The sequence below is a fragment of the Salminus brasiliensis genome, chromosome 21 (assembly GCF_030463535.1).
Source record: "Salminus brasiliensis chromosome 21, fSalBra1.hap2, whole genome shotgun sequence".
Taxonomy (NCBI): domain Eukaryota; kingdom Metazoa; phylum Chordata; class Actinopteri; order Characiformes; family Bryconidae; genus Salminus; species Salminus brasiliensis.
In genome coordinates, this window is record NC_132898.1 from 11,617,366 (window position 1) to 11,637,862 (window position 20,497).

The window sequence follows — 20,497 nt, forward strand, 5'->3', positions numbered from 1 at the left end:
GTTAAAACAAGATGGAGGAAGATTGCCTGTGCCCTGTATAGCTGTGGGCAAAAACACACTGTGCTGCCCAAAAACATCATTTCAAGAAACATGGTAAAACAAGAGATAACATTAGTAGTGCTTTTCCAAAATGATTTCCAAAACTTCACCCTGGACAGGTATGTAAATGCTTTAAATATGCATAAAGCACTGAACGGGTTGAGTGACTTTACATAATGAACAGTGTAGAAAAATCTTCATCATATACAGAGTAAAGTTTTGAGTAAACCTCCTTTAAAGAAAAATATGACTTAATGGTCAGCTGCAGAAAAAAATGCTAACCTGATAACACAGGGAGTGACTTCTAAACTCTTTAGAAAGAACTATTGGACACACTTAAAACACTCAACTCTTTTCACAGCAGCAAATCATTTTAAGACAAAGACAAAAGTGTTTATAGATTCAGAATTTCACAATCAAGATGGTAAATGTGGCCAATAAGGGTGAAATGCTAATATCATCATGCCCCTGAGATGCCTGCTCTGGCCAAATGCCACTGCAGAGTATATGGGAAGCATGATTAGATAATAAGTCTCTCAGAAAAAAAAAGATTTTAGAGATATATTTGCTTTGTGTTTATGGCTGGGAATTGAAGGCTTATCTAACGGGAGGAAGTTGTTTCAGTAATGTCGTGTACAATTACTTAACCTCTACAGGTCATTTCCTAAATCTTGACTAATGGAACATTTTAATAAAACATCACAGATGTCTTTACATAAGCAAAAAAATTATATGATTTATGAAAACTTTTAGATAACTTGCTAAGTAATGGAATAATCAATATGTTGCATGTGAATCTATAACATGTCAAGTCAAGTCAAGTCAGATTTATTTGTATAGCGCTTTTTACAACTGTTGTCGTCACAAAGTAGCTTTACATAAATAGTGATTAATAAAAAACAGAGACTAAGAAGAAAGAAGAAAATAACGTAAGATATGATGGATCAAAGACCCCAACATTGTTGCATGCATTTCATAACAGGCAACCCGGTGCATTAAAGTTTTACTTTGTAAAGCCAGCCTTAAGAGTTAAACCCACTCCCTACCACCAAACACTGCTTACAAGCAGAGAGGGGGTAAGAAGGCAATGAACTTCTGACCTGTTATACAGGTTCTTAGAGGAAGTTCCAGAGTTTGGGCTATATAGAGTGCATCTTCAGGCCTGCGTCTGCGTCTCACCCTGCAGGGTCGTAAAAATGGCACTAAAATCCAAACTTCCATCCTTTTATGGTGGCCAGATGGTACTGGAACTGTGTGCCCCTGTGCCTCTGGACTTGTCTGAAACTCTAGTAAAACCAGTCGACCTCAGCTACATAAAAAAGGCCACATTCACAAAAAAGGGCTTGGCCAAAAAGGCTCAGAAACAACAAAAACACCACACCTAACTGCTATCAAAAGCTTTTAAACAGTAAGAACCAATAAAACGCAGGTGACAGAGGGTGATCAGTGGTGAATGAGGAAAGTAATAGGCCAAGAACAAATGAGTCATCTTAAAAACAGTGCAAAAAATGTGTCTGATCAAGATATTTGCCATTTACTAATTTATGTAGTTCCAATAGTATTGGTAAGTTGTTAGCTGCAATGAAAAACAATGTAGTAAACAAAGTAATCTTGAAGAAATGTTAATATACATAATTATGATGTAATCATAATGTATCATGATGTAAATCACCTATTAATTACTGATTATTTATAATATTTAATTTTAAAGCAAACTTCACTCTATTAACATTCTGTATTAAGACTGAAAAAGCCCAATTGTTCCACTTCGGTGGCATATCGCCATAGAAATGTGACTTGTTTTCAACAGAATTAAAATAGATATGCATAGGATGCTACAGCTACATACAGATACAGGACAACTGTAACAGTAACTGAAACAAGTCCTATAAATTTGATTTATTGATCCTGTTTTCCAAAGAAATAAAAAAGAAACTAAGTTTCTGGAAACCCCTGAAGACAATTTTGTCAGATTCCAAATGTATGCATTTTCAAAAATGGACACTCACTGGATCTCCAAGAGGAGCCTTCTATTTGGGGATTTACAAGGGCTGCACGATATATATATATATATATATATATATTTTTTTTTTTTCTCTTGTATTAGGCTTAAAAAGTTGCTTAAAAGTAGCTTTCAAGTTTTGTTTAGTTTAATGTAATTTGCCTTCCATGACATTGCATGTCCTGTGATGTGACTACTGCACATGCTCACATTTTGATGATGCTGAAATGATATATTGTGAAGCCCTATGCTATATATTATTTGTTTATAATAATTTATAATTGTAAACAAATAACTCAATTTATCATCACAATGACCAATCACAATTGCAGTTTCTGTTGGTATCCCAACACCCACACATACATACACCCCCAATATAAAATAATGGATCAATCAATGGCGTTTATCAGTTTAAAAGATTGGTTGGCTCTCTTAACTCCTTATGTCCAACAAATACATATATTAAGAAATTTGATGGGGAAAATATTTAACCTTTTAGTGTTAGGGAATGGTCTGATTAGTCTAAAATGATTAAACTTTTAAAAAGTTATACTTTGGATGAAAATCAGCAGTACGCATTGTTTTTTTTTATTCAAAGAAATGTGTTGCTTTTATTTACAATAAAATGTGGACTTGGTCAGTCTTCTGGCATGTGATTAAAAAACACTGAATATAAATTAAGTAGTAATCCTATGCACTAAACCTTTTTTGTCATATAGTTTGATTGGTTTGGAAATTTGTGCTCAGGCAAGTTCAGAAAATATATTGACGAAAGAAAATGTTAAAACTTCAGAAAATTATTGGGTTAAAAATCTCTGACATTTTAAACACCCTCTCACATCAGCTGTTACCTCTTTTATGTTCCCTGTTGGTTAGCCTGCCTTATTGCAGGACGTTCTCGTTTGCGTCCTGCAATTCAACCTGACCCCTCTGTAACCCAGTCAGGGCCCTTCCTGGGTCACGAGGGCAGCAGTGGCCGTGGGCTGCCAGAGTTAGAAGGTTAACTATCTCTTCAGTGACTTTAGTAGGGCTGCTGTAAAAAAAAAAAAAAAAAGCACACACTCCTTTAAACGGGAAAAAAGGAGCACACCATTCAGAATAATACTAGCAGTTAACTCACCTTAATGTTACCGTTCTTTATCCCTTAGAATTAAGCAGGCTATTTTTGCAGCTTAATTTTTTACATTTTGGAAAAATGTTTATATGCCAGATCAAAAATTTCAAAAAAGATTTTTTTTACACTCAATGCAAAGGGATGACTGAACAACCATCTAAGCTGATCTACTAATTATTCTGAAAAAGAACATTTCTGAACATTCACCAGGCTTTAATATGATTAAACTATGATTATAAATGTCAGAAATCCAATTCATTTAAATAACTTAAATTACATCCATGTAAAAAGTACAAAATGTTCATTTTGCGTCTTTCATTCAATATCTGCACTATAAGTCTTATTCATGAATCTGTTTAAAATGTAAAAACAGATGTGTGTGTGGGTGGTAGGGGCATCCTAAATTTGCTTTCTCTTGCTTGTGTAAGCCAGCATGGACAAATGCAGCTTCAGCAAATTTTTTCATACACTGTAGTACTTTCTAACGGAGCAAAAGAAACAGATGAAAGGAGGGGGAGTGAGTGAGAAAGAGAGAGAGAGAGAGAGAGAGAGAGAGAGAAAGAGAGAATGAGAGAAAACCCAAGAGAAAGAGAATAAGGAATTGAGAGGGAGACAAAAACTGTAAGAAATGTAAAAGAAAAGAACAGTGAAAAGAAAGAGTGAAAGAGATACATAGAGAGAGAGAGAGAGAGAGAGAGAGAGAGACAGAGAGAGAGAGAGAGAGAGAGAGAGAGAGAGAAAGATAGAAGAAAGTGAACTAAGACATAAAAGCTGATTTTGTGCAGCGAGCCCAAGCGAAGGTGAACATATTTTTTTCTTTCTGAAAAGACGCCTCTTTGGCTCACGCTCAACAAATCCGACAGGGAGCCTGTTTGCATTCCAGGAAAATTCTGCCGTTTACTGCAGAAAGTTGGTTTCCGTGCTGAATGTGAACATTTCTGCAACTACAGCTGTCTCGACTTTTGAGGCAAGGTCTTCTGAAAGCAAATTCAGAAGCAGAGCAATTTCAATGAAAACACACTACAATCGACCTTGAAAAATGCTTAATGTCCAACGACTGCAGGAATATCCTGACCGCAAATTCTTTTCAAAATTTTGCCACTCCTTAGATAGAGCCAAGAGTACTTCCTGACATAATGGTAAAAAGAAAACTGTAATAAAGGTGATGCCATTTATAAGATAATGTCATTTTCAGAGTGAGAAGATGCTGAATATACAGAAAAAGATTTCTTAACATCTAAACATTCTATTAATCCATAGAAATGTTCTCATGTTCGCAACTAGTTTGGTTCTGCATTTCAGACGTTTTATTCTTCTTCTCAAATATTGTAATTGTCTGTTTTTAGAGTGCGCCAAGAACATGTGTTAACAAACACTGTCAAAATGATAAAAAAAAGAGTCTGCAAAAGAAAACATCCTCAACTGTAGCACCACACATGTCCCCATACAAATCCACTCATGTTGGTCTACTCTGCTCACAGGAGGACAATGACCTCAGCCCTGAAAAAGCAGACGAGGACTGTGCACCAGATGTGCAGCGAGAAAGAGAGGAGAGGAAGGAGTAAGGGAGTGGAGGAGAAGTAAAAAGAGAGAAAGAGTGAGATTTGAGTGCAAAAAAACATCTGCCTCAAGATTTTACTGCCAGCCCCTGAGGAGGCCTGTGATTAAGGGTTCAAGTGGAGTTTCTGAGGAGGATTCTGGGATGTCTCAGCTGTACTCTGCTTGTATCGGGGAAGACAGGCTGAGAAAGAGAGAGCGAAAAGGAGAGGAAGACAAAAAGGGAAATAGGAATAGGAAGTAGGGCTGGGTGGCAAAACAATAGTTACAAAAAGCATTTTTCTGTTTCCACAAAGAACACTTAAATATTGATTCTGTTAAAGTAAAAAATGTGTATTTGGGATAAACTGATAATGTTTACATTTTTGTCCTAACATGGACATTGCGTATTTGGCATGTTTATGATAAAACTAACAATAAATACTCAATCTGTTATTTTCATTACTGACAATGTTTGTGGCCTTTACCCTTATTTGGTAAAACATGAATTAAATCATTTATTTCTTCTTTATATTAACAATGCAACATTTAGGTTTAAAAGATAATAATATAGTTACTTATTTTATAGTAAAATACTTTTCCAAAACTGACAATATATATTTTTGAGATATTTATGATACAAACCAAACATTTAGTACATTTAGTGCAATGCATGTATTTTAATAAAATTGTAATAACAATAAAATCTATCAATCAACAACGTGTACCACGTGTACCAATGATACTCAATGAATATCAGTACATTTAAAAAGATTATTTAGCTGTTCTATTCCTGATTGCTCCGATATGAACTTCTTTTGGAAGTGCAATTTTTACAAAATAATGATACAAATGTCTAGTTAGCCTGATACTCCACTGATATTCTATGGACAACAATATGCTAGATTTAGTTGAGATTTATATTGGTAATTTTGTTTTACTATTTTTTCTCCAATACTACATTCAAATAGTCAAACACTAGGCGGTTACATAAGAAGTACTTTGGTTAAATATTACTTGATAGATTAACATCCCAGGTCTTCCAAACAGCCTTCTCCTACTGACCCGCACCCTAATCTAAACCCCCAAGATTGGCCACAAAGACACCCACCCACCATACCCTGACTTCCCTCTAATCAAAACCCAGCAAGCACATGCCAGTGTCACTCCACACTTGTGCACACCTGCCAGCCCCACAATGGCCCATTTCCTCCCACTGCGTCCAGCCAGGCCCCTGCACTGCATTCACTGCAAGCTGTGCCACAACAAAGAGAGATAAATTTAGGGAGCAGGCTTGATGATAGGGTGACTAATCCTTTTGGAAAGACTAATTCTATCACTGGCCCCGTTATACAGTCAAGGCCGGCTAAACCATGTGCTGCAAAAAACGTCCCTTTGGTCAGGATGACCCTCTGGCCTGTGCGCACTCTACTGCAGTCATAACTCATGCTTTCGCAGCTTGACCCAGACATTCCGATCATATCCGTCTGGGTTTTTTTTATCTGGATGTTCCGACAATGTGCAATTACATAAGAGTCTGCTGCCAGGGCTGTTTTTAAACCAGGCCCTCAAAATACAACAGTTTTTAGGCCTCAGCTAAAGACACACAGTGAGTGTTAGGCTATAGAATGCTTTATAACAATTCTCTGAAAACTAAATGCAGATGCACAGCTTCCGTTATGGCGAGAGCAAAAGATGCACACACACACACACACACACACACAGACACACACACAAACACACAAATTACCTCTTTTTCCAGCCAATAGTGTGCAGTTGCATTTTGCAAAATGTTATTTTTATTTGATTCAATTTCACACTGTAAATCTGACATTGCCAAACGAAAATATAGGTTATTTTACATAATAACTTTAGAACAGAGTCTGTACATACAGGAGGCACAGCCAGGGTGTCAGTCAAAACTCCTTCGTTATAAGCTAAGGAAAGGTGTTGAAGCCAAAAGGAGAGGTGATTACCCAGTTTGTAATGGTAAGCTGAAAAGCAGCTTGGAGATGTTTAAGATAGGATGTAAGCTAGCATTAGCTAACAGCTAGGGTCCTCCTCCTACATGGCTAGCAAAGACTAATTGTAACTCACAATGATGCTAACAGTAAAAGACAAGAGACAGGGATGCGGCTGGAATATTTCATTTTTGACTCTGGTCACTAGACTGAGTGGAGGGAGAATGAAACTGGCTTAAGCTATTTTCCAAATGTAAAAATCTTCATATATTTTCATTCTGGAGTTTAAAGCTTACTTTTACTAACATAATGAACGCCTATGTTTGGGATAAGGGAGAAAAAGTCAAGTGTATCCAAACATTTGCAGTCTGTCTGTCTGTCTATCCCCTCAGAACTAATAGAAGCAGGGGTAAGCTCAAAGAACCAGAAAATGGTGCCAGAGAGAATAAAAAAACAGAGAGAGAGCAAGAGACCCCTGTGTAACTGAGTAATTGGGGATGACATGAGTGTAAAGACAGATCAAGCCATTTTGAATAAAAGCTCCATCTTCAGAAAAATGGAAAGAGGTTCAGCAGATGTTTGCTAAAGAATCAGTGAGGGGGCGGAAGGAACAAAAGAACAAGCGACAGAGCGACAGAGCAGTGGAGGAGTGAATGCACAGACCCACACAGCCACGCTGGGCTGTATAGCAGAGAGGCAGCTGTGCTGAATGCATTTGACGTTTGGATTCTGCCTTTAGGCATTTGCGCTGCACGTCTAACACTAAATTCAACAGCAGTAATACTGTCTGAGTTTAAGGGGAGAAATTTACTGTTAAATCAGCATCAACTTTATTTAAACTTATACTGGTTCTCTTATCTATTAAACATGGCATATTGCTCTCCATAAAATTGTCTTCTATGACTGCCTATTTAAAGTATGTTAGCACATCTAAAAACAGTAGAAGCGCACACTTTACATTTGGCTCTTTAGTTTTGCAATGACTGCTATTAATGCATGTCATGAAATTTTGTGTCCACTTTTATAGATAACAGTTTGTTACACAGTGCCACAAACCACATAAGCAAGCGTCTCACTGAAACGTCTTAAAATAACAGGTCGACCAAACATGCTAACTTGGCTAAAAGTAAATGGAAGGTAGTAGGCACTTGAAATCAATTCAAATGGTGGTTATTTCCTGCCTTTAGGCACATCACTCTAACACTGAATACAGCACCAGTAACACTGTGTTTATAAGAGCAACACATTTCTCACTTTTGCACGTTAGTACAACCAATAAAGCTGTTGCAAACAAAGTAATAAAAAGTGTCAGTTACTCAATTATCAATTACTTACAAGTCACTTGTTATTACCATGCAAAAACATGCTGAACATTGGATATTATTATTGCTTAAGCAGAGAAGTGGGTAAATTCAGTAGAAACTGCATCCAAATTCATGTTTTTAAGAAAGAAGAGGAGGCAAAGCAAAGTCTCGTTACACATTTGGAACATGCATTCTTGCTTTTTCACCAAAAACAGACTGAAAGCAGTTGATACAGAATGTAAATCAGACATAAATACTACTTATTATGAAAGTAATTATCTAATGAAATAATGATATTTAAATAGTATAGCACAATGTACGCTGTACACTTTTAGAGATTTAGAAACATAACGTTTGGGTCTCATTTACTAAAATAGTTCCAGCATGCAAAAACGGGAAATGATTTGTATTCCCCAGACATGACATGCTCTCAGAAAGCACACGCAATGTGGAGAATCTGACATTATCTCCAAGTGGAGGCCCTCCCGCAGGCTGTGTGTTTTCTGAACAGCCATCTTGCTGACTGAGGCTGAAACACCAGGTTTTTGAGGACCATTGCAGCTCTGAGAGGAAAATGGAGGCCCAGCCAGCTGTGTGAGGCGCAGGGGTGAATCAGCCTTTCTGGAAAAATCTGAAAAAAATGCCTCAAAACTCTCAGATGCTGTGAGAAGGGTAGTGAAGGAAAAACAGAGAGAGAGACAGAAAGCAAGCAAGAATGAAAGAGAATCCACCATTTTGTTGAAATTAACAACTTTGCATTGCGTTTCAGCTGCGGCTAGCAATGTTGTGGCGAAACTGAGGGAACTGTTAAGAGTTGGTTGCTAGCTCAACTTTACAGTCTAAGACTTGAAGGATATACCGCTAACATATTGGTGCCAGATACCACAGAACACCTTCAGAGATCCTGTCCATGCCTTGATGGGTCAGAGCTATTTTGGTGGCACAAAGGGAACCTACACGATATTAGTTAGTTTTAATGGTATGGCTGAAGGGTGTATGTATTCATTTACAATTGAGTTGAATTATTTAAAATGTCAAATATCTGACCTGAGTTCATCAACAGGCAAAAACATATCAACAGAATCTTAGCCCAAAGCCCTAGTAAATCTTATTTTCTGTTCCATTATGCTTGGGAAAAACACTCATGCAAATAAAGCTCTGTTAAACTAAAGAATAAGTAATGCTGTTAATTAAAAGCAAATAAAAGAAATGGACTGAAAATAGATTTCATTCAGAGCACTTTCTAAAGCAAAGGGAAACGAAATGGAGGCCGTGGATATCAGGTCATCCTGACATCATTTTTCTCTGGTGCCTCACTCTTCCCCCGGTAACACAATCACCATCAGCACGGAGGAGGCCAAAGAGGCTGGAGATGAGTGTATGTGTGTGTGTGTGTGTGTGTGTGTGTGTGTGTGTGTGGGGGGGGGTTAGTGAAAGAGTATGAGCGAGAAGTAGAGAAAAAGAAAAAAAGAGATGGGCAGAGAGAATGAAAGAAAGAGAATACAGAGAAAGAAAAAAGCTAAACAGAGAGAAAGCGAAGGAGTAGAGAAAATGGAAAAAGGGGAGAGCGAGAGAGAGAGATAGAGAGAGTGTATTGGCAGGTTTTCCTCAGCTCCCACCAGCCAGAGGAAGCACTGAGTGTTCGTATTTAGCACAGGAAGAGCAGCTTTGCTTAGCAACCGCACTCGCCTCTCCAATCACAGAAGTTTTTGTGGCTAATGCAGGCTGGGCGTGGAGTGGAGCCGTCTGCGTGCCTCCGAGGAGTGAAAGAGAGGCCACGGACTGCTTAAAAACACAAAATCACTCTTCAGAAAGGAAGAGGAGCGAGAGAGTAAGAGAGAAGCTAAAGCAGCCCCCCACCCCCACCTTGCTCTGCTGCAGCTAAAATGCATCACTAATTGCAAAATGATTTCAATACAGTCCTAAATAAATCAAAAACATATACATTTTTTGTATTGGTTATAGATCCATTGCACTGTATAATATAGTTGTTTTCTCTATACTTTTACACCAGGACATGATTTGGAACATTTTACTTTGAAATAAAACTGTAGTAAGACAGAGTTAGGTACAACCCAACACATTTCGTTTTTGGTATATCATTTGAAAACCTGTAGCGGACATCTGTAGCTATTCAACTCATTCATAAACATTCTTTCAGACATTTATTATATGTTAACAATTCAGTTGTTTGAGTCCAAATGTTACAACTTTGCTCATTGGTGCCATTAATTGTAAATGGGCTTAGGGGCTAGTTATAGGTCAATGGAAAAATGAATTTAATACAGTTCTAACCTAAGTGTATTGAAATATCTCCACCAAATAAATAATGAAAAACTAGTGGAAAGTGGCAAATTTAATTTTCAGCTACTTTAAATTACACGCACCCCCCCACACATTTTGGTGCTCCATCTTTTGAGATGAGATGGGGTGGTGATCATCCAACATCCTGACCTCACTAACACTCTTGTTGCTAAAAGCAATCAAATCATCTCAGCAATGCACCAAAATCTACTTGAAAGGCTACTACAAAAACAGTATATAGCCAAACACATTTTTAGATTTCAGATGAAAACATTAATGAGTAGGTGCCCCAAAAATTGTACATATAGTGTCTATTGATATTGTGGCTTGCTCTTTCCTATGTTCCCTTGTACAAGCAAAACATCAATAACAGGGCTGCACAATATTTAGTTTCTGCATCACCATTAGAAGCATTATTATTACTGTTATTGCTACATTCATTTATGACAGCTATTACTTCTACTGATTATGTTCAGCTTTAAACTTTGGTTCATGATGATGATATTGTACTTGATAGTCAAGTTATTTTGAATCTTACAGTTAATAATTAATTAATGAACTAACCATAAACATTAACCTCTTACTCTGTAGATTTAACATAGTTATTAATCTTAACTTGAATGAAATGCTATGACAGCTGGAGTCCACATTCTAAAAGATTAAGAGGAAATAGAAATAGCTGACAAATTGCCACTTTTTGTAAGTAAAGACTGTTGACATTAAAGAATGTCTCCAGTTCTATGTACTCGTATAGGCAATACACTCACTGTTACCAGTGCAGGTTTTAAACATTTATCAGTCGGTTTTCATTAGAAATGCATGAGCTAATCTTCATGTTAGCTCTGGGGGCGGTCAGTGGGCGGTTCGTAGGCGACAGCAACATGCCGGTTCGTCATACACAACACACACACAGAGCCCAGTTGAATCACCATCCCACTGACTAACAAACCCCAGGGAAACAGCCTCAACTGTTTACCTCTGTAATATAACATAAACAAACTTAATTACAGACTAGAAAGCCAGCAATAACACAGACTAGTGCTAACCACTGCTAAGAAAAGCCCTGATGGTACATAGAGCAGCAACTGAAACAACGTGTAGCATGAGAACATGCCTAAAAAGTTGTGTAATTTTGTCTGAAGCTAAAGCCATCACCATATAGCGTATCACATTTTGCATCTTCAGGCTGCAATGCAATACTATTTGAATGTATTTGTGTAATTACTTATTCAATTACATCTGCAGTTATGCAATAAAGAGCACATATACATGTAATTTACATTTACAAGAGGTATCTGAACTGAATTTATATATTTTGATATCAGAAAATGATGAAAACGTACAAGGAAATATGAAATATTGCATGTATTAGAGGTAAATGATGTGGTTTTGGTCAACTTGGCTCTAAATTCATAATTTACTCCAACAGTAATTACATTTCCAACCAGATTAAAAATTTGCATCCCCTGGCTCATCAGGATAGATTAAAGTGGGAATATGAGGCCACAGAGACGAATCTAATGCGGATGGGAGAGGACATGCTAATGCTAATGCTAAATGAACGCAATCCCTCATGAAAGTTTCACCTCTGTCGGATTGAAGCGAGGCCAGCTCAGACATTGTCAGCTGTGTTCCGGATTAACTCACAGTTCAATTAAAATGGTATGTTTCGCATCATGGCAGCAGCATACTTCAGGATTTTCCTCAAGTTGAAGATGATCACTATCAACTGTAGGGCCAATCTGAGAACTGATCATAAAAACAAAATGCCCATCACAACACCACCTGTGTGTGTGCAGCCAGTGCCAGGTTGTGTTGCTCTGAACTCATGCCATGAAATGCACTTATTGCTGGACACTACACTATCTATACCTGTATACTGATACTTATGTCACACAACAATGTTGACTTTTATTCATTTATTTAAAAATGACAAAAACCTGAAATTACAATGCATGTAATTCGCTGGGTGCTTCAAATTGGTATTCAGATGTTCCAGTTCAGAATACATAATTAAACAGCAAGTTTACTTTCTGTACATGTAGTTTATGTCAGACATAACATTTACAATACTGTTTAAGATTGCTTTAGTGTTACTATATAGTGATGATAGTATATCAGTACTAATACTGGTACATAAAGGCATCAATATTGCCAACAGATGATACAGATATCAGTGTTTGATGCGAGCAACATGTTAGTGTTGCAAGCAAGATGTCCCTTTTAATTGGTGTATTCAGCTATATCAAGGTGCACCCATTGCTGACACATTTGTTTAACTGTACATACACAGTTTGTATAATCTCCATAAGAAGGACTGCCAATACAGTGGAATGCTCTGTAGCAGCTGCACATTAGCCTAAGGGCACCATGTTCCATGTAGTGGATCCGTGTTCTCAGGGGTCATGAGCCACCATCCAATGTAGGTAGACATTGGAGTTGGAGTTGAATATATGATCAAGAACTAATCAGTATCAGTACCAGTACATGAATTCACTCATGCTCTTGTGACTGAATGCATTTAAATCCTCATTATGAATATGATGATTACGAATACTTAAAATTGGATGAGCAAAACTTTGTCCACAAAACTTTGAACATACAGTGTTCAAAGTGTGCACGCCTAAAGCCAGAAATATATACAGTGCGCAGAGACAAATATTATTAACAATCTCCGACTGCAAACACACAATAAACTCAGCATGCTTTTAACACACACTGCTCCAAACTGCAGTGGTAACTGCTGCATGTCTGAGATTTTGGAGACAAAAGCAGGTGGCGGATCCTCATCCCTACACTGGACGGTGCAGGGCCACAGCTGATGACCTTTAACCATGAGGTCAGGGCAAAGAGAAAAGGGCACAACCTCAGGGAGGGAGACACAGAAAGAGAGACAGAGAGAGACAGAGAAAGACTCCCCTTGCACGTCTGTCCCACCAGGCCCAGCTCAGAGGCGTCTCCAGGGAACGATTCAACCCATCACCCAGCATCATTAAAATTCAACCGCTCAGCGTGGAGCCGGCCAAAAGTGGATTTTCGACTCTGCGAGCCAGCCACTATTGTTTTTTTGCGTCTGATTCTGAGTGTCAGACTGGCATGCCTGGGTGTTCTAGATGTGCTAGATTCGGAACCACTAACAGGCAGCAGTAGGCTGGAGAAAGCATTAAGGCTGCATTATGGGCAGAACAGTATATTGTATATTGCAAAGTATTATAACAATCATACTGCTACATATTAGCGAGTTATACCAAGGGTCTAAACAAGGGTCTTCACTTTCTTTACTTATGTAACTATATAACAACTTAATCATCAGTTTCTGTATCAGTATCAGTAGTCTGACTACTAAATGTCATCAAAAATTTAGTTGACTATAAATATATATATATATATATATATATATATATATATATATATATATATAGTGAACATTTGAATATTTTGTAATAAAGGTGCATTATTTTTATATATTTGCATAAATAAGATCATATGCCTTGATTATGTTTATGGGATCAATCCCCCTGATTAATTAAAAATCCCACTGAATATTTATCTACACACAGCTATGCACTTTATTTGAAATAATTTTGGTCATTTAATCGTTACTGTGCTCACTTTGTATTTTGTACGGTCAAGTGTACTTGGTGATAAAGTAACTGATTCTGAATAAATATTGTGAAAATAATCAAGGAACAAATTTTTTGCTCAGCTTTAGTGGGCTGCACAGTGAGAGTGAACTGGGCTGGCATGAAGCCTTACCGTCCACAATGCAGAGTCAGTAGACAGATGGGGGTGTAGATGAGGAGGCGGTGAGCTCATATTAATCTCTTCCCCCACCGGCACAGCTGATCCAGGCATTATGCATGCAAACTTGCACGCAATGGGCCACCTCTACATACAACCATCCATTATGGCACTCAACACCTTCAGCTGGTCACTTGGCTGATTAGTTTTTGTCTCTAGCTAAACAGTAATGTGATGCAGACAGCTGAGAAGAGAAGAACAAAAGACACATTTGATAGGAGTTAAAAAGCTCCACGACAGATTTTAACAAACCATATACTATGAACCACAGCATGAATGCCAAACTAGGATGGATAAGGCTAGCGCCTCAAAACTGACTAATCAATCATAGCTTATCATAGCATATCTTGGTCATCTTTAGAGAAATTACTCCAAGTAGGGGGAATGTAAACTTTTTAAAGACCCTATTCCTTATAATAGTAAAATTTTGAAAAGAGTTTATTTTCAAGTTATATTCTAATTGTCCAAGTTTATATGGCTCCCAGATGGCACAGCAATTTAAACATTTACCACACCATCAGGTAGATCACTGGTTCGATCCCTGATGATGCCACAACCATCTGTAGCTGAGAGTCACAGAGAGCACAACCAGCCTCACTTCCTCTGGGTGGGTAGGGTGCACTCCCTCATCCCTCAGTGTTAGTGATGCTTGTTTGCTAGTCAATTCAAGAACACTCTTGGGGGAAGGTTATTATTTATTTGCTTAATTTAAAATGTTGGAAAAGAAAACACTAAATTTGGAGTGTGCAAAAGTTTAAACATGTTATTTTAAATGTTTTTGTTACAGAAAATCATTAATCAACAAACAGGACTGTAAACTTGTTCAACCTAGTTGTGATGTTTTCTTATACTCTGTGGTGTGGCCGTAATTAGATAAAAGGGAGTCAAAAGTATACTTTGTGTTAAACTATAAAGAACTTTAATGAAGATGCTAATCCAAAGGCTTATAGAAAATGGTGTTCACAAGGAGATAACACCTGTCAAATTACCTGGGTCACTGGCAAAATGTTTTTTGTGATGGTTTCTGCAGATTTGTAATGTGGTTTGTGTTAAACATTTTGCAGCCATTTTTTTGTTAGTTTTTTGTTGGGTCTTTTATCAGACAGCCATCTGTCCAGTTGGATACCCAAAGGACCATGTGATTGGCTGGCCAAAATGAAAGAAGAGGGAGGTGTGTGTGTGTGTGTGGGGGGGGGGTCACTGGCTTTGCATAGAGGTCACATGTCATGGCCCTTAGACTATTCATGTCAAGGCCCCAATGGACAGAGTCGGCAATTTCTTAATGAAATGTTCAACACCTTTTCCCAACAATCTGCCCACTGCTGCAGCCGGCCAGACAAAGTCTGGACACTGGCCTCAAAGGATTCGGGTCAGTTCTTTATCCACAAAACAGACTCACCGGCATGTCCTTTCAAAGTCATGTGATGATGTGGACTAGATAATCAGTAACCGGTTTAGAAAAGCTAGGTTATACCCTTTCAAAACAACAGCTGCCATTTACATTTCATAGTAACAAATGGATGGTTAGAAACTATCTCTTCTTATAATAACGTACGATATAGTTTCGTCACATTACCTTAAAAGGTGAAAAATGTTTAAGTGTACAGAACCTCCACATAATTACAGTACAATGCTCCACATTAAACCATACACTCAAGTGAATGACCTTTTAGTAACCTTTTTTTCCTGATGCCAGTGTACAACAGCCCCTTGAATCTTTCAGTGTTGTACAATATGAGTATAGCAAAGGCCAATACATGAAACTGATTAATAAATGATAGAATTGGTCCAGCTGTTTAAAGAAGACATTGGAGATAAAGAAAAGTGTGGCTGGAGTGAAGCAGAGGCAGTGAGGGTGGTTTGATGAGTAAAACTCTGGTGTGTTGCAAGGTGGCTGAGGATGGGCGATGACGCCGATTTGTTGTTGTTTTGTGTGTAAGAGAGCTGGGGTGGCCTGCTGTCCACTCGTTCAGCTCTGTTCAAGTGATTTATACACATACACACACACTGGTGCGCTCGTCCCAGGGGAGCTGACCACCATGCTAACTGGGACACTTCTGACAATGAACCAGTGCCAGTGCTTCAGCCAAAAACACATATTATCCTGAATATATCAGGACAAGTATGACAAGAGTGTAAATATGTGACTGTCTAAAGATCTAACCGATTCTAATATGACTCTGCAGTATGCAACGGTTGGGCAATTATTCGAAAATGAATTAAAGCCAAATTCAGAACCTTTAATGTAATACTGCATGTTGATTATTTCAATCATTTTTTACTTCTGTTGATACTTCTCCACTGTGTGTTATACTGACCTCTTAAAAACATATTACAGTGTGTGTAGTCACCCGACTTCACCCTGCCTGGTCTGCAACATGGAAGCAACATGGACGATAACTCATACACCAAACCAACTGAGCAACTCAAGCAGCTTATATAATCCTTAATTAATTAAGGTAAAAGTTAACTGTGTTTTTGATTTAAGGTCATATCATCCAGGCAGTACTCTTTTTGAAACAATTCAATGCATGATACAATGATTCAATTCTTCTGGCATGATTCAATACCATAATTTAAAAACACACTCGATAGACAAATGTGAATTTTACATTCAAGAACACAATAACACAACACACTAAGCTTTTAAATTTTGATTCTTACATACAACACATATATATTATATAAGTATATTATTATGGCACAAAATATTAGTGCATGTGTTATTGAATACTACTGTAATATTAGTAGAAGCCCATTTTTATTAAAATGTGACCATTCAAGGGCAAACTGGATTTTCAAAAGTCAATTATTAACCCAGCAGAGCTAATACTTTGTACTACTATAGTAAATGATCATTAAAAATAAATTTCTAAATGTGTCATGTCTTTCACATTTCTCACAGTAATCAAACTGCATTCACCCTGATCAGCCACACTGAGCCTGCTGGAGTAACACCATGGTAACACACACACATTGCACTCAGCATCTGCCACATGGCGTCTGTGACCGCTCACACACAGGGTCAGCGGTGACCCCAAACACCACAGCTTTTTCAGGGAATGACCTCTACAGCTCCTCTCCATACACACACTGCACCCCCACAAAACAATACACACACATCACATCCTCCCACCCAGCCTCACCATCTCTCATAATAAAATATCCCCACTGATCTAGTCGTCATATGCAGATGCCCTTGAGTGTGCACTCAATGGAGCACTGATGATAAGGCCAGGACACAGAAGACATCATTTAAACCTTTTAAAATAGAGCGTTTAATTTCACATTCATGGGATAAACTGTATCATCCAGTAAACAAATTCTGCAGGTAAAACAAGTGTCTAATGTCAAATTCTCAGGGTAAAATATGTGCCAAAATTTAAAAAGCAGTGCACCAATGTGGGAATTCTGGGACTGAACTGCCAATATCAGATTTTTTTCATGTACATACTTGCCTATACTGATTACTTTACATTGTCAATTAGGATGTTGGACCTACATCATTCTGGATCAGCATTACAGAGAAACATATTCATTTCTCTAAGATTACAAATGTAGTAATTTTTAGCTCTCATCAGGCAAAATATGGTATCTGATTTCAAAATTCTTTAGTGTCTTTTGGTAAAATGCACAATTAAAAGGTTTTGGTAGTCTCCATTGTGCCTGGTAAAAGAAGGGCCATCTTGAGTGGTAAAACTTCCACTTTCAGTTTCCTCTGAACATTAAGTGATTTTTTTCCTGGTGTGTCCAATTTCAGATTTTGGTAAATGAGTGGCTAATATAAGAATAAGGAAAAAATTGCATTTGATCTTGCAAATGGAGGTGGGGGTGTATCAGCTGAAAAAAGAAGTGTCTAAAGTCATAGATGTGAAAGTGAAATGCTGTCGTTAAACCATGGAAGTAAAACTGCATAAACAGTCAGGCTAAGTGCATGTACTAGCAATGCTGAGTGGCTGGTGCAGCGGCTCCTGCAATACGATATTACAACGCAGCTGTACTGACAAGACACTGCAGCACAGAGTGAATATGCATGATTAAGAAGTTCAACACACACTTTTCTTCAATTGTCTGATCTTCAATTGTTAGGATGCATTATGAACTGAAAAGAATACACATGTTATTAAGAATCTAAACAGCAATAACACACACATAGACCACCACAGACACCACTGTTAAACATGAATAAACTGTGGTATGTCCTGAATGAGTATCAATTTCACACACATCCACACCTCACACACACACGCAGCTGAGTATGAACAAAATCTATAACATACACTCCCACTGATGGATGTTAGAATTTAAAACCTCAATACACACTCTTATACACACACGTGATCAAACGTACACTCACCCTTACGTTCACATACACAAGTACATGAATGTGCTGGCGACTTAAACCTCAAAACACACCCTCACAGATAAACATGTTAGCAATTTAAACTGCATCTGGCAGACCCACTTACACAGGCGCAGGTGATCATGAGCAACCTTACTCTAAAAAGTTACACAATCTTTCTCTCTCTCGGGCACACACACACACACACACACACACACACACAGACAGTGTAATCCTTACCGTGATTTCTGGTGCTGAGTGTTTCTCGCCCCGCTGGAATTTCTCCTTAAGCTCGTCCAGCCTCCTCTGGAGTTCGGCATGCTCCGCAGGCTGCGCGCGGTCGCGGTCCAGTAAGACGTACGCGCGCCAGTTGGCCGAATCGAAGCCCCAGTGGCACGTGCGGTTTTCGCGGCGCCGGTGGCTGTGCACCACAAACCGGCGCGCCGGAAACATGAGCCCGCAGTCTGCGCACTGCACGCACGCGGCTCCGGGGCCTGAGTACAGCTCGGGCACGAGTACGCCGTCGCAGCGGCCGAAGCATTCGTGGTACACGGGGATGCTCTTGTCGGTGCTCGCGAGCTCCACGGCTGCGGGGCCTCCTCGTGGAGGCAAAGCGCCTCCGTGAACGAGTGCGTTGCAGAGTCTCTCGGCATCCGTCTGCGTGATCAACCCGCACGAGGGCGCAGAGAACGGCAGCACGCCCACGACTTTAAGGATCTCGAGCTGTTCGGCGGTGCACCGGGAGCAATACACGTGCAGCTCGTCGCACACTGCGTTTATCTGCTGCAGGGAGAAGTCGCGCAGCACAGTGTTCAGTATCTGCGGCAGGCACAGCCGCTTCTCTCCACCGACCACGAAGCAAGAGATGGTCTCGCGCTCCAGCACTGTCTCGCAGCGCGCCGTAGACCGGTCAGGAGGCACCAGCAAAGGCCCGGGCAGCAGGGGCGGCGGCGGAGACCGAGCGGGTCCGGGTGGAAGCGCATCGTTACCACCGGTTTTACCGAAGGGAGCCTCGCGCTGCCAGCGAGCCGAGAAAGCAGCCGGCCCCCCCAGAGAGCGCATCGAGCTCAGGTGGAACTGGCGGAGAGTCTGCTGGAGACCAGCCGGAGGCTGGAAACTCGGAGCCGAATCCATTAGCTCGAAAATAAGATGTAAAAATAATAATAAACGAGCAAACGAAGAAATATCGTAAACGTATGAAACTTAGCACCAACTCCGTCTTCAATGAAGCCCATCAAAGTCCACACGCTCCATCTCTCTTCACTTTTCTGTGTAGCAGCGGAGCTAGCGGCTAACTGAGCTAACTCTCGTTAGCTAACGGCGTTAGCTCCAGTGCTAACTAACTCTTCTCATGTTTAGCGCAGCACTGTGGTAGATTTTAACCCAAAAACAAGTTAAAATGTTTTTCCCGTTATCCGTGAATAGTCCGTGTCCGTTTCCGATGAGTAGATGTGACCAAATGTGGTTCCCAGTCAGAAAAACAAAAACCAAAAACTCCCCTTCAGCGCCTCAGACAGAATGAAGGCGGACCTGCTGAGTGAGAGACAGAGTGAACGAGTGTCTATTGCCTCCACCCAGAGAATCTCTCTCTCTCTCTCTCTCTCTCACTCCCTTCCTCCCTGAGTGAGAGACGGGCAAAGTGAGCGAGTGTCTGCTGCCTTCACCCAGAGAATCTCTCTCTCTCTCTCTCTCTCTCTCTCTCTCTCGCTCTCTCTCTCTCTCTCTCTCTCTCTCCCTCTCTCTCTCTCTCTCTCTCTCTCTGTGTTTGTTTGTGTCTGCGTCTCTTATTGAATTCCTGCCCGGAATGTAGTGACTCCCTGTGCTGGCCCTGCCCCCCCTTACTGGCTGTTCTCCCTGAGCCGGCTGTTCCCGGAGCTGCTCTTGCTCCCCCCGCAGAGCGCAGCTGTGCTGTCCGGGTCACTGCAGCTCCACTAGGGGGGAAAGTTTGGAACCGTACTTTTCATTCTAAAATACTGCTCTGGCTCAAATTACGCTAATTTAATAGACATTCATATGTATTAATGTATACCCTGTAAGTAAACTGTTCACGGTTTGTGATTACCATCCATTTATTCATTTACCTTTACTGTAGAA

At 39.5% G+C, this 20,497-nt stretch overlaps 1 protein-coding gene across 1 annotated transcript in view; it reads right to left on the reverse strand.

Annotated features, from left to right (window-relative positions):
- skib (v-ski avian sarcoma viral oncogene homolog b) overlaps nt 1-20,140 on the reverse strand; it is a 45,571-nt gene extending 25,431 nt beyond the window's left edge. Inside the window, exon 1 of the mRNA XM_072666462.1 lies at nt 18,644-20,140. Within this exon, the coding sequence (XP_072522563.1) occupies nt 18,644-19,537 (894 nt within the window). The 5' untranslated portion in view covers nt 19,538-20,140. The remainder of the gene's footprint in view (nt 1-18,643) is intronic.
- Between the last annotated feature and the right edge of the window lie 357 nt (nt 20,141-20,497).